Consider the following 14,513-nt stretch of genomic DNA (forward strand, 5'->3'; position numbering starts at 1 on the left):
AGGTACAGGATGTGCAATAAACTGAGAGCAGGAAATGATGCTGGTCCCTGTTCCATTTGGTCAATGGCTTTTCTTTCATCACTCCCATTTTCTCACAGCTCCCAAGAGACTTTGACAGTTAGCGGCTGAGACTCGTGGGATACGTGTTTTTTTGAATGATAAGAAATAATAAGCTATTGTGTTCCTAGCACTCAATACATTAACCCATTCAGGCTCAGTGTCATCATCCGTCTCATCAGAAACAGTGATGAAGGAAACTCCCTGCAGAAAGCTAGTCAGGATTTAATAATACAAATTACGACTTGCTATTTGTGTATGTTTTCTTAGGTACAGTCCATCGAGAACAAGCTGGACCTCCTGCTCAATTTCTACTCCCAGTGCTTGAAGAAGGGCTCCTCCCACTTCACCCTGTCCTCCCTCCTGGACCCTGACCTCACGTCTGACTACAACAGCCCCACGGGCCAGAGAGACCTCTTCCCCTCCGTGAACACACTCAACATCTCAACCGGCAACTTAGAATGACAGCGAACTAAGCAGCCTGGTCCCCCCATCTCAAATCTTCATCCTCATGCATTTTCTTTAGGTGAATGTGTTTCCACAGCTGATACAGCCAGAGGCCTCCGGGTGGCTTCATCGCACTGGGAGCCTCAGCCAACGGACACCGCTCTCGACCCACTACATGAGGATGGAGACACAGAGAGGACACGTGAACTATGACGATACTTGACTACTGAACAACTTTCACCTGCTCACCTCATGCTTTCTAGCTATGCCTAATTTTGAAGCTTCATTTATTAATCAGACTTTGAAGTTTAGTCAAAATCTTTCCCCACCCCCATCATCATCATTTTCTGTTTTTCCTCGGCCGTTTGTGACTGAGAGTTTTCTGACTGACTTGACAGAGCTGCAGGTGTCATGCCAGTCGTTTGTGCAGTAAGGACTGCCTCGGGATGGCATCACAATTCTTGATATAGTGATGAATGTAATGGGTAGGACCTGTACTTTTTCTAATCACACCACCAGAAAAAACAAATAAATAACGAGAGGAGCCGTCTACCGAGGACTGTATGTGCTCCCTTGGACTCGGACGGGCAGACTGGGTTGAAACCTCCGTGGTACTCCTTCCCCTCCGAACAGCAGAGTTTTAAATGTGCAAATCTGCTTTAATCACCGAAGCTCGTCACATGAAAGTAGCTGGAAGAATGTGTTGGATTGACTGGTATGTACTGTACATTGTTGTTTGTTTTGACCTCCAATCCTTTTTCTCAGAAATTCTGTCTCCAACAAGCCCACATGCAAAAAAATGTTTGGCTTGCATTCAAGTGAGGATTTGATAGAGCCCAAATGTCCTTTCATGGGTCTGAAACGCCTCTTTGACAGCTCCGCGACTCTCTGTCTTGCAGCCCACCCTCCCAACATGCATGTTCCCTAACCCTGTAGATAAAACCTCTCTGATCCCAAGTCAGAATTTTGACATCCATTTCACGTTTTCTGCACTGCTGCTCGCAACTCACGGCAAGCCTCGGGTCAGGTTTATCTTGTTTTCTCAAGTCACACATCACAACCTGTCTTACAGGAGGATACTTCTCACATGCGACATGCACTTGCGGAAAACTTTTTGGCCAGTTTGGAGGAATTTTACACCACCTGCATACAACCTGTGAAGTGTCCACGTCCAGCGTATGAGTTCCAGGCCTTTGTGGGAATGCTCGAGTCTTAGGAAATGGTTTCGAGGCCTTACAGCTTCACCACAGACAGACAGTGTGCAGGGTCGGGCTCCAGCCATCACTTATACATGTAACTGACTGTCATTGCCAATCCACTGTACTTTATTCTGTCTTTTCTTTCTTGGAGACATTTGGCTTGATGCACAGAAAATGCTCTGTGCGTGTGGACAAAACTGGAGAGTGTGCAAAAAAGCACACACACACATGCAATGAAAGCAATTTCTTAACTTAAATACACTGGCACTTGATACATATAACACTTTTTTCATGTATAAAATCATCTTTTTTTTATTCTTTAATTTAATTATGTCCATGCTTTCATTTTTGTTTAACCTATAGTAGAAAAACAAATTTTTTAAATGTTATTTTTTTTTGGGGGGGGGGGGGGGGGGGGGGGGGGGGGGGGGCGGTTGTTAAAGTAAAAATAGGGTTGGAAGTGATCTTTAAAATAAATGTAGCATTTGTGTCAAGCTGAATCGTGGATGACACAACGGTCGATCAGGTTCACACACGTGCACGACTTACAGAGCTCATATGTATTCTGAGCTCATGATGTGTTTTTAATGTTTTTCGATAAGCGCTGCCAGCTTCGTCTAAGGAGACACTCACTCTACCTTGTTTGGCCAGTGAAAACAGCTCTTCTTCTGTTCCTGCGAGTGATTCCTTTATTTGGTTCAGTCAAGCCAGTTGACTCAGGTGCTCCACTTTCTCCATTCAGCTCGACCTCAAACGGTGAATGTACTTCATTGCTCGATCTGTTCAGATCCGTTCAGGGTCTGACGCTCTCGCTGCCCATGAGCTTGCTGTTAGCGCCATAAAGTATTTGCATTCGTTTTCGATGAGACATGCTAGGTACGTAGTTTTATTCTTTGGCCTGAATTAGAATGAGATGCCTCGTTATTAGAGGCGTTATTACACTGAACAACACTGTCACCTGGAATGTTGAGCTTTCTGAAAATGTATGTGAGACCACTGTATTGCATGTTGTTGTTAGAGGTGGCCCCAGTATTAGAAAAAAAAATACTAATAATTAAGGATGTCTTCTGTAAAGTCTTGGGTCACGACATGAAAGCAAATGACTTGTGCCTTCTATGTCCTTGTTCTATAACTGATATGGTGCGGCTTTCTATCTCAAACCTAAATATTAATGCTGCTTTCGAAGGCAACAGTGTTTCATAGAAATGTCATCCTCAGGAGGATGGCCATGCAATTTTTGTTTTGTTTGTTGCTAAATTGTTGATCTAACCACAGAAACACTATCAAATTTGTTATGAACACGTCGTTTTTAGTGATGCTAGTCTTTTATGACAGTTGGAAGAGAATATTACTGTATATTTAGCATATCGTTATTATTATAATAATAACTAATTATTGTGTTTGAACATTTGTCAGATCTGGAGGCGTGGACATTTGTATCACCACAGGAAACTCTGCAGGCATGTCTCCTTTCGTAAAGCATGCCACGTAGATCTGAACGGCTTCCACACAACTACCTCTGAGGCCACTAGGGGGCACTAGTCTAGGAAACCGAGTATGAGAAGCAGTAACTGATTTGTCTGAGGTGACTGAATTCTATGCATGACTCGATGTGCACGTTCTCTTTTCTCTCTTCGCTCTTCTTGACCTCCTCACCATCCAACGTTCACGGACTTGCTGCCATTTGACATTCCAGCTCGTTGCCCTTTAACTGCTCTCTTAGGTGTTGGAGCTGCTGTTCAAATGAAACCGATCAAAGCAATAAGCAAAATGCTAAGCTAGCAAAGTCTTCCAATTCCAATTGATGTAGCTACTGGTTGATGACTCGTGGCACTTATCTTGTTTTTCATATCTAATGCACACCTCTGTTTGATCTTTTAACGGGATACAAAAATGTGTATCCACTGAGGATAAAAATTAACTTCTTGACTAACTTATTAATTTATTTGTTTCAATAAAGCTCTTTGACTGTATGTTGACGCCTCTCTTTTCATCAAACCGAGTTCGGTTGCAGGTGTTGGAGTCGGATGGCAAAAAAAAAAAAAAAAATCATGTCTCATTAGAAATAAAAAAAATTGGAAAAGGTAAATTATTTGTCAAGAGAGGAAAAACTAGGAAACTTTGCCTTGAGAATTTTACTAATGTTTATTTAGTGCAGGTTAAATTCAATTAAACTATTATTAGTGGACGACACAACTAAAGGCTCAACTGTATTCCCTTACTGGCAAGCACAGTGTTGCTATTTCAGTCAAGACAAACAAGTGAATGAAGAAATAATATTTATTACAGATTTAACAGAATGATATGTGATGACAAAATATTGATAGTCTTTGGGGCTTAGACCCCATGAGGAGACATTGTAGTAGTGGGCATCAGTCCTGAGCAGCAGCAGAGTAGTCTTCTCGACTGAACTTACGCTAGAGCCTAAAAAATATTGACATACTTTCAAAGAACAAATTCATAATTCCTTCTCCTTTGTAACATCAAATTCCTAAACAGGGAAGTTAACTGAAGGCAGAGCTTCCATGAAGCTAAAGCTGTCACTCTGATGTGTTTGTATATACACAGTCAGCTTGATCAGAAGGTGTGCGACTCAGGCAACAGGATTATTTCTTCGCGGTCACAGAGTGAGGTTTCCAACACCGTAGAAGTGGCAGAACAGAGTCACGTGTCGTTTGAAGGGGTCGACGATCAAATAGGCAAACGTCTGCTCCTGCTCTCGTATCCCGGGGAAACATCGGCCAAATTCATCCTGCAAGGGAGAAATCGTAGTGTCTGTTGAAGTTTTGGGAAACAACGGCTCTGCCTGGCTGAGGCAGACATCATTATTCTCATTCCCACTATGGTACAACGCTGCTGTGTGCTGTTTAGCCAGTTAGAGGCCAGATCTTCACATGATCATACTTATGATTAGAACTGTACAGAGCATTCACTTTTACTTTTCAGGTGTTACTTTTTTACAGAGCGCGTTCTTTCCTATGTACAGAAAAAACAAAACACTAAACCAGTAACTCACGTAGGCGCTAACTTTGATCACCGTGGAGACAACGCTGATCTTCTTTGTGTCTGGATCCTTCTGAGCACTACAGAATAAAAACATTTCATCTTAATATGATGTGATAAGACAGGCAAGATGCTGCATGTGTCCAAATGCAGATGTAGGCAAACCTGAATTGATGATATTTGTGGACAGTACGGTATCGAGTGTGGTCGGATTCTGCTCACCTGATCAGATCTTTGTACACTTGCTTTGTGGTGTTGATGTACGGATCAATGGTGTCCTCATACTGACAGAGTTCTCCCCCAAGACACAGGTGCTTGAAGAGGCGAAACAGAAACTCTCCTCGTTCCCCTCTCCTCACCACGTCGTAGTGCTCAGAGTCCTCCTCCTGCAGCATCTGGTGGGCCAGAGGACGACGTCAAACGAGACACAGACAAAGACAAACAGATGGATGAAGAAGGAGAGAGAGAGAGTCACCTGTCGGAGTTCATCATAGTCGGGGTAGGCATAATGAAAGCATTTCACTATATGACCAGAGGGCCTCAGGATGCCGCAAGAGTAGATTGGGTCAAAGAGCTCCATGGAGACTTTAGTGCACGGCACCAGCTCCACATCGACAGACACCACCGGCTTGTCTACAACACACACACACACACACATACACACACACACACAAACACAAAAGTCAAAAACATTCCACAGACTGACCAGCAGATGACATCAATTTCCTACGATCAGTGATGAAAGGCTTTCTGGGGGATGTCACATACCAAGAGGCACCGAGACTCCGGCCTCCATCTTTTTCAGACTGGATACCACGTCAGGGTCTCTGAAGAAACACTGCATAGAAAGGGTGACGGCGAGGGCATTCACATATGATTAAATACATTTTTTTATTACAACAGACAACCCGCTGTTTTTGTTTTTCATGACGCAGATGAGCTCAGTTTGTTTCAGCATCACTATTCAGTGTGGTGAATATTATTACATCGGTTTCAGGGCCTCAGAGACCAAAGGAAATGATATCAATTTAGGGCTGCGTCTCGTTTCCTTGTAGATTAATCTGTCTTACATTTGCTCGATTCATCTATTGTTCATTTAGTTTAAGACGTTTGAGAAGCTAAAACCAAGCAAATGTTTGGCACGTTTGCTTAAAAAGTAGGGATGCACCGATACCAGTATCGGGTATCGGATCCGATACTCATGTACTCGTACTTGTACTCATAAAACTACTCAGATACTAAGGCAACATCGCATCCTCCAGACAGTTGAGAAATGTCAGCAGTTTATTGCAAAAACACGCAAACTGTACAAAAACTAAAAAGCTGGCTCTGACGATCATAATATTTCATGCTACCAAGCTATACAGAACATGAAATTGCACAAATTCCCAAAGTATATTTTTTATTTTCAGGCAGGGGCAAGTACTCAATATTGGTACTCGGTATTGGAAAGTAACTAAATGTAAGTACTTGTATTTGTACTTGGTCTAAAAAATAGTGGTATTGGTGCACTGCATCCCTATTAAAAACTGTAAATTGAAAATATCTGCTGATTAATTTCCGTTCACCCCACTAATCAATGAATCAACTAGATATTGGAGGTGTACATCAGTTTCAATAAGGAAGAACACGATTAAGGAATGTTGTCAGTGATCCAGCCTGTTCTATTAGTCAGTTCTCATACATGAGTACGTGTGTGTGTGTGTAGGATATATATATATATATATATATATATATCCTCTATATATATATATATATATATATATATATATATATATATATATATATATATATATATATATATATATATATATATATATATCCTATATATAAATAAATTTAATAGTAGGCTATCTTCTCATAGTGAGTCTTACCAGAACAAACTTTTCACTGTTGTAAGGACAAAAGCTCTGGTCAAAGCTGTAAGACTGAGCTGAAATCCTTCCCAGCATGGACCTGAAATGAAAACACATCCCATTAATTGTCCATGTACGGAAGGAGGTGACTTGTGAAATGAGTTCATTCAAAGTTCTCCGGTTATCTAAATGTCGTCACCATTTCATTAACAGCGCCAACGTGTCTTTGTCCTGCAGGAAGGAGAACTTCTTGGAGGGAAGGGAGCTGAACAAAAAGGTTTGATCAAACGCGGACTTCTCTCCTGCCATGTCTGTTTACTTCTTCCTTACTCGCTCGTGGTTTGAAGGCGTCCACAGGCCAATCAGCGACCGGTGTGCTCACTTTGTTCCGGGTAGCAGAAAATGGCAACACGGTGAGATTCGCGTGGTGTTGCCATAACAACGAACGCCCTGTGACGACCGGAACATTCCATTTTAAACGGCTAACACAAAAAAAAACAACAACAGCAGCGTTGAACTTAAAAAAAATTAACTAAATTCTATTTAGTTGTCTCTTTACTTAAACTCTCTCGTTAATTGTATCGAACTAGTTATTACACCAATCAATTGTGAGTAAGAGGGGAAACCTTTCACGGCCACCAGAGGGCGACCTTGTGCTGCTTTGGAAACGATTCTTTTGCTGTATGACATGATATGTTTCTGTCTATTTACTTATAGTGCAATACAATTTAGTGACCAGCGTGAAGACACAGCACGAAACAGGAGGAGAAATTAGATTTAACAACGACAAAGTAAAAAATAATTTATAAAAAAAACAACAGTAATCAGGATCATAATGTTTGGCCTAAATGATTCTATTGTAGTATGTGTGCGTGCGTGCGTGTCTTAGTTGTTTTCTTATCTTTGTGTAGTTTTCCACCTCACTGCTCATACATCACCATCTACGTTGTGATCCCATTCATCTTTTGGCTACTTTCTTTTTCTCATTCTTTCCAATATTTCACATATTGGATGTAGCAGGAACCCGATACATTTCCTGTTTTGAGGATATTAAGCTTCTCTGCCACTACAGTAAATCACTTTTGAGCTTAAAAGAATGCATTCAGGACAGGGCATTCGTGAAAAAAAAGAAGAAAATGCACATTCCTACTTCACTTAACTAATCATTTATATCTCTTTTCGTGTCCAGTATCTTCTCACCCGCTCACCCTGCTCTGCTTGCCTTCCTACATCTGTACTTTAAACCCCTTAAAATCACCGCCCTGGGTTTTATCTTAAATTGAATTCTGTCACATTGTTGTGTATTAGTTTTAACAACTTGCACATGTGAACGTGATACATGTAATAACTTAGATTCAACCTTAAATTTATAGATCTTTTTTTCACTGTATCCAAAGGGCGCTACATTTCCTGAAGCATCTTACAGTTAAGGATGACATACCTCATATTCTGTGCTTGTCCTTCCTCTAACTCCCTTTAGACCCCTACAAATATTTGTGTTATTCCTGGCTCAAACACTCATTTTATTTCCTTCATTCCCAACATTCTTGGATAGTCGAGGATGTGGGATCTTTTTCATCCACATTCCATTATGGGACACCCGGGCCCTGATATTCAACATGAGGGGGGCTAAGACGATCCGGTGTCGGGTCACCCTGAAGTCCTGATAATGTAAACATACTGTGTCATGTGTTTCATCTTGTTGTTCATGTTCTGTTAAAAATGTGTGTGTATTTACAACTTCAGTATAAGGCAGTGAAGATGTATTACTATAATAAGTATCAGGGTTTTTTTCCACTTTGATAGGGAGCATGAGTTTTAGAGAACTGATATGATCACAATCCTGTAATGCATTTTGTAATGGGTAATTATATTAATAGATTAGACCCCCTTTTCTTTTTTAAATCTGTGACATTTTAAATGAATTAGCAGATGACATGAGTGGGGAGATGGTAGGCCCAGTGGGTCACAGAGGCAGATACAAGCCATTTGAGTTAAAAAGGGCTTTTATAAATATATATTATGTTCCTTTTAAGAGCAAAAATGATGCTGCTTCTTCTTGTTTGTAATCTTTAAAGTTGCCAGTTGATATAATAATGTACTACTCTCACCATTTTACTTGGGCAAGACTATTGTCATAAAAAGGTTGAATTTTATGTTAACTTTACATTCTCATAATGACAATAAATAAGTGTGAGTGTCCATATAGCGACAGGCCCAATTTGAAACATGCTTTATGGGCTGTAGGTGGGGCCAAATCCAAAGAATTAACTGTAGCAGGCAGGAAATTGTGCCAAATTGGTGATTTGACACTTTGCAGCGTGAATATAATCTGACATGGGTGAGACAGGTAATGAGAATTGAAGTGTCCCTCTCATTGTCTGCTGATTGCGGTGTAGTAGTTGCTCTTGATTCCTCCTCATTAGATCTGACAGGATCGAAAAGCTGAACGTTGACTGGCAGGAAGGCGAGGCAGGTGAGTGGATGTCAGAGCCGAGGAATGCTGGGAGGTTGATTGCTGCCTGCGATCGTATCTTTCCTTGACAGTTATAAAAAGTTCAACAGCAGAGACTGAACTTTTTCCAGATGCCATGTAGTAGTCTTTGAAATCATCCACTGCCATAGCTCAGCTTCATGACGTCCAGAAGAACATTCATTTGTTTTCTATTGAAATGTTATGGACGAGGTATTGAGGAATAAATGTAATAATTTTAGGGATTTCAGGGCTGATTCAAGCCCATTTCTTTTTTCTTTTTTAAAGTCGCTTAATTTGCAATTTGATACATTTTGGTCAACTCTAAAAGAAACAAACATTGAATTCAATCTTTTCCGACCAAGCTTTTATTCCTGGCAGCGATGTTTGAAACAAACTCAAGACCTATACAGAAAAACAGAATTCACGACAAATATAATTAAACGTTTACCCTTAATTAATAAAGTGATAATAACAGCAGATTTACATACCTTTTTGGGTGTCAGGTCAAAGTTTTCTGAGGAGACACAGGGTTGTTATGCGGAGGATCATAACTGCAGGATTCCTGAAATCATGGCTATGGCCCCGGGCTTGTGATTTACTTTTTTTCATTAAACTTCAAAGTCATTAATTGCTTTATTTGTAGTTGATTTCTAGTAGAGCATTTTTTTCTAGGAATAGTATGGCAGAAAATGGACATTTGAGGCAGAACGAAGCTGCTGATACTATCAAAGGTTCGCTCCAAACTCCTGTTACTTCCACTCAGAGCTGAATGTTACAGCCACAGCTGTTTATTATCCATAACAGCCAATGCCTAGGGAGGATGACCAAGTTGACGAGTGGGGAAGTTTTGCAAAATTTGTGAGATAACGGAGAGAAAGATAAACAGAAAGGTAAAGGACAAGGAGAAAGTCAAGGCCGTGTGCTCTTTGGCGAAAACTATATTTGAGCAAAACAGTCGTTGCAGGAGAAACTCTGTCTCCGTGGTGTGACTCCTGGTTTGTTAAGTGCAACTGAATCCATCATGTTTCCAGGCCCAATGACATTATCTGACCTGGACTCTGTCAATGCAGGCTGTGTTTCCTTTCCCCAAGTGTCACTCAAACAATTAAGAGGCTTAACGTGGCTCCAGTTTGCAACATTCCCGCCCCCACAGGCCTCTGGGACGACCATTTGAAGGCATATCATCTACTCCAAGCTCCTCATATTCATGGAGTCGACCTTTCACATTTATTGTGGTTCCTTCCCCTCATCTTTTTTCGCCACTTTTGCATAATTTTCTGTCCAAATTTCTTAATTCCGAAACTTAACAATCCCTTTGAGTTGTCTGCGTTTTTGCTGCCGCGCCTCTTTAGATTACAAAACGTTACACTTTTGTGTGTAAAGTTTGAGTATCAGTTAACGTGAGGACAGGGACACAAAGGGAAACTTACATTTTTACAGAGAGACGTATGAAAAAATAGACTGTACACAGAAAGCAGAACCAGGGCAAAGAGTCGTGCCCGGACTTGGAGAACAATGCAAAATGGATTATTTTGATAGTGACTGAATGAGTATATGAGTCGTTTCCTGGTGATGTCATGGTGAGAGTGAACTTTGTTTCTGTGCACTTTTTTTGGGTTCAGGGTGAAACAGCACAGGATACGAGTCCCACACGGAGCTTGGCTATTTTTCAGTCACTCCGCACTGCGCCTGTGTTTTATGGCATATTTTGATAGTGTAGAACAGTGTGGAACATGTCACCATCAGATAAAGTGACGAAACCCAAATACATTCACCATGTGGTTCATTTGTGTCTGTGTGTTTATGCTGCAGTTGGTGGTGACATCACTTACAATAATATTATTGGCTTTTGAAGAACTTACATACATTCGATATATGTTAGTAATATTTTATTTTCTAAAATTTCAAGCATGATTTCAAATTTGAAAAAAAAAAGTTTTGCATGTCCTTCATTGTTTCATTGTTGCGTAAGTTGGAAATATTAATTTGAAGGGAATTTCAATCCACTTTCGAAATTAGTTGAGAGTGATGCACCTTGTTGCACCAGTCAACACTGCGTTTTTGGGCTGTGACCCTTCAAAGGGAAGATAAATGCTCAGTCACGACACATCCTCTCATGTTATTTACCGAGGACACGAGTTGTCCGAGTTCATGCATAGATTATTTCATTTGAATGATCCAAGGAGGGAAGATGAGTTCACAGTTTCCTGGATTTCAAAAGAAAATGGGAAAAAATAAAATAGAGAAAAGCCAGAAACAATAAACATCACTTTGTGTTTATTGTTTGTTAAATCGTCTCATGACCCCTCTGTGCACACATGAAGTAGACAAAATTATGTTCTTGTAACATGCCAGAATATTCACATCTCTAACTCAAAAATGTTGTTTCTCTGCTTCAGAAAATACAAAAAAAGACACATTGCAAATGGAAGCAAATCCAGAGATAGTTTTTTATGTCTTCCTCCAAGCTCACTCTTCTTTTATTTCCCCTTGTTTATTAATTCCGCCTGTGTTTCATGATAGTGTTTCTGAGATATTCTGGGAATCCTAGAGCTTTGCAGGGACACGCAAAGGAGGAGGGACATGGAGGAGGGGGAGGTGAGACAAGAGGGGCGGAGATGGAGGTGGAATGGAAATGGGCCACAGGTAGAACGAGTCTCTTAAGATAATCGCTGATGTGGCTGTCCTTTAAAGTGTGTTAGATACTATCTGTGGGATTGTCTGCTCTGTGTCTGCTCACCATGCTCTGCCTCTTTAACCTAGTCTTGTCAGCAAATTGAGGCAAAGCGTATTGATGGATAGCGTGTGCTGTGGTCAAACGTCGATGGGTTGAGGGGATTAGTGTTGATGGTCTCACAGGAGTGGCGTTACGATTTTACAGACAAAGAGGTTTCAGCTCTACAGGGTTCAGAGGTCAGGACTATTCTAGTGTCAGATGCACGATAAACAGCTGCTTTTTTGTTATGTACAAAAAACAACAACAAATATATATATAATAATATATATGTGTGTGTATATAGCATATGATGTCTATTTCATCATCTTTTCCATCATTTGTTCTGGAAGAATATGTTATTGACCAAAATTTTTGCTTGTCAAACATATTTGATGTTTGCATGTCCACATACTTTGGGCCATATATTATAATCCATTAAAACAGAGATATCCTTTTTTAAATAAAAAAAAAGACTAATGAATGAGCAAATAGCTCTGTTTCTGTTTCTGTGAGGACTATGTCTTGAAAGTCCACTAAATGTAAGTAAAGTGGCCTTGTTACATTCGGTGACTAATGTGTCAAAGGGTCCCCGAGCAAAACTCTGGGCCCCAAATTGTTCCGGATGACGAGCAATTGTAAATGTTTGGGAAAAATGAGTCACTTACTTTGGACAAAGGAGTCGTGATTGTAACATGCCTGATTTCTGATGAAGAGAGAGAGGCAGCAGTTTATGAGAAAGTGCTCTCGTTTGTTGACATGATACTGTAAATATGTTCCATTTAAAACATTTGTGACACGAGCACATTTTACATTAGCAACACTTTCCATATTGTTTGTGGCTTCAAGTTGATGACTAAGCTTGTTCATCTCTCGCCCGTCTCGCCCACTTGTCAATTGTTCGACAAACCAAAATGCCCTCTTTATGCCCGCTCTGTCCCGGTCTCCATCGTAACGATCCCTTCGCAACCGCCCGACTCGCGTGGAACATGATGCTCGATGTTCCAGGAATGCCATCACGTCTTTGCCAGCTTGTTGTAGCCCCCGACGGAAACAATCTTGCCCCCTGTGACAGTGATCAACAAGCTCAAACAGACGCCGTCCCTGCGCACGCTCGTGAAACCTTGGATACGCATGTGTTTTGTTTGCTTATTTTGTGTACTCACATGTGCTTCCTGTAAACAATGTGACCTTCAACTGTGCTGCTGTCCTTCACTACGTCCCACTGAGACCAAAGATCTCAATGGGACGTCTCAATCAGTCTTCAATCTCTGCGGAGATCAGTGGATCGCTTGTGTAACAGTTGTATAAGTGAGATGGGATAACCAGATGATAAATACAGGAGAGGTGAGGAGGTGCTGCCACCCCCTGAGCCTCACCACTGGCCCTCTGAACTCCAGTCTGCGCCAGATAAAACAAAACGCTCTTCCTTAGGGCCGAACCTACCTCCACTTTTGCAGGAGTGAAGCTGTAAACGTGTCAGACTCCAAGGAGTCATGCTGCTTTAAAGTATTTGTAAAAAATAAACGGTGTATTTGGTTGATTCAGCATTTTTAGACGCTGTGTGGGTTTGCATAAAGGACAAACTCACAGGCATCAGTTAATAATATTAATAATCCATTTCATTTATAGAGCACTGCTAAAACCAATTGGCCCGGGTCGTTTACTAAATGCGCTACTAAAAGCTTTACTTGTGTCTTTCTATTTTGTCTGTATCAGTAGTACTACCATACTGTATAGTCATTTTAATATCAAGATTGTACAGTAAACATTTTTTAAATCATGAAGTCGTTAAAAAAAATCGCAAAGCTCTGTAGCCTACTTATTATTTTTAGCAACTCAGCTGATAAAGTAGGACAGCAACACATTTTCACACAGTTTCCGAAAAGGCCAGTATTGTCAAGACGACGTCCTATTGGTCAAAGGTGCAAATATATGTTCGTCAAAGTTGAATTTGTTTTAGACAATTACAAGTGCACGTCCACTTGTCCCCTACTTGCAAACCAGCAGATTGTGAATTTAAAATATTCAGACAGATCTTTTTTGTTTTGTCTAAAATGCAGATGTGACAGAAGAGATGTGGAGAATGTATCAGGCCTCGGGGGGATGATTCCCTTCAGATAATACATGGATGAATGGACGAGTGCACGGCTGGCTGACATATATTGAGTGAGGGCCAGTTCCTCTGGGGATGGAGAGACGGATGGATGGAGGGCTTGGGAGGTTAGAGGGGCGGTTGGGGCGGTGGTGGGGTGCAGCACCTGAGGCCACTTCTGGCCTTTGTGTCTAAAGTGAAGGGATGACATCATCGGCAAGGGAGAGGGTGTGTTTTAGAAGGACAATCCATGAGGTGCTTTTCCAATCCTCTCTAATGTCACATTTCCTCCCTTTGGAAGTAAAAGAATCTCAGTTTCCCCCATATGTTGTTATTACACATTAAGATGCGTTGATGACAACACAGCCTTCACAACCAATCTGTCATGGTTTAGCACAGACAGACCTTTCACACACCGGAGATGTGGTGTGCATGTGGCTGAAAGATACAAAATAATCAAAGCAACAAGCCTCTGCATGTCACATACAGTAACTTAGACCTGGAATGAAGTTGTGGCAACAGAATGTGGGAGGTCTTTTACTTAATTAGACGCTGTAGACACCCGGGGGACTGTACCGCAATACGTTATCTTTGGCTCTGAAGATTTGCTGTGTAATTATGTAATAAAAGTAATCAAATGTCAACAGGGATCTTTCTGAATGGATTT

General features: G+C 41.0%; 2 protein-coding genes across 9 annotated transcripts in view; one reads left to right on the forward strand and one right to left on the reverse strand.

The window, feature by feature from the left end:
• LOC118292462 (potassium voltage-gated channel subfamily KQT member 4) overlaps nt 1–1,527 on the forward strand; it is a 36,907-nt gene extending 35,380 nt beyond the window's left edge. For all 8 annotated transcript variants that reach the window (XM_035621410.2, XM_035621415.2, XM_035621416.2 and 5 more), the window contains one exon: nt 328–1,527. In XM_035621410.2, coding sequence (XP_035477303.2) covers nt 328–522 — 195 coding nt within the window. In that variant the 3' untranslated portion in view covers nt 523–1,527. The remainder of the gene's footprint in view (nt 1–327) is intronic.
• Nucleotides 1,528–3,965: 2,438 nt separating this feature from the next.
• cfap300 (cilia and flagella associated protein 300) lies at nt 3,966–6,954 on the reverse strand. The gene is made up of 7 exons (XM_035621434.2): nt 6,762–6,954; nt 6,581–6,662; nt 5,475–5,544; nt 5,182–5,339; nt 4,929–5,101; nt 4,720–4,786; nt 3,966–4,455 (listed from the first exon to the last, which is right to left on the reverse strand). Exons 1-7 carry the CDS (start codon nt 6,869–6,871, stop codon nt 4,324–4,326), a joined length of 792 nt encoding a protein of 263 aa, XP_035477327.2. The 5' UTR covers nt 6,872–6,954; the 3' UTR covers nt 3,966–4,323.
• Between the last annotated feature and the right edge of the window lie 7,559 nt (nt 6,955–14,513).

Source organism: Scophthalmus maximus, chromosome 22 (assembly GCF_022379125.1).
Source record: "Scophthalmus maximus strain ysfricsl-2021 chromosome 22, ASM2237912v1, whole genome shotgun sequence".
NCBI classification, from domain to species: domain Eukaryota; kingdom Metazoa; phylum Chordata; class Actinopteri; order Pleuronectiformes; family Scophthalmidae; genus Scophthalmus; species Scophthalmus maximus.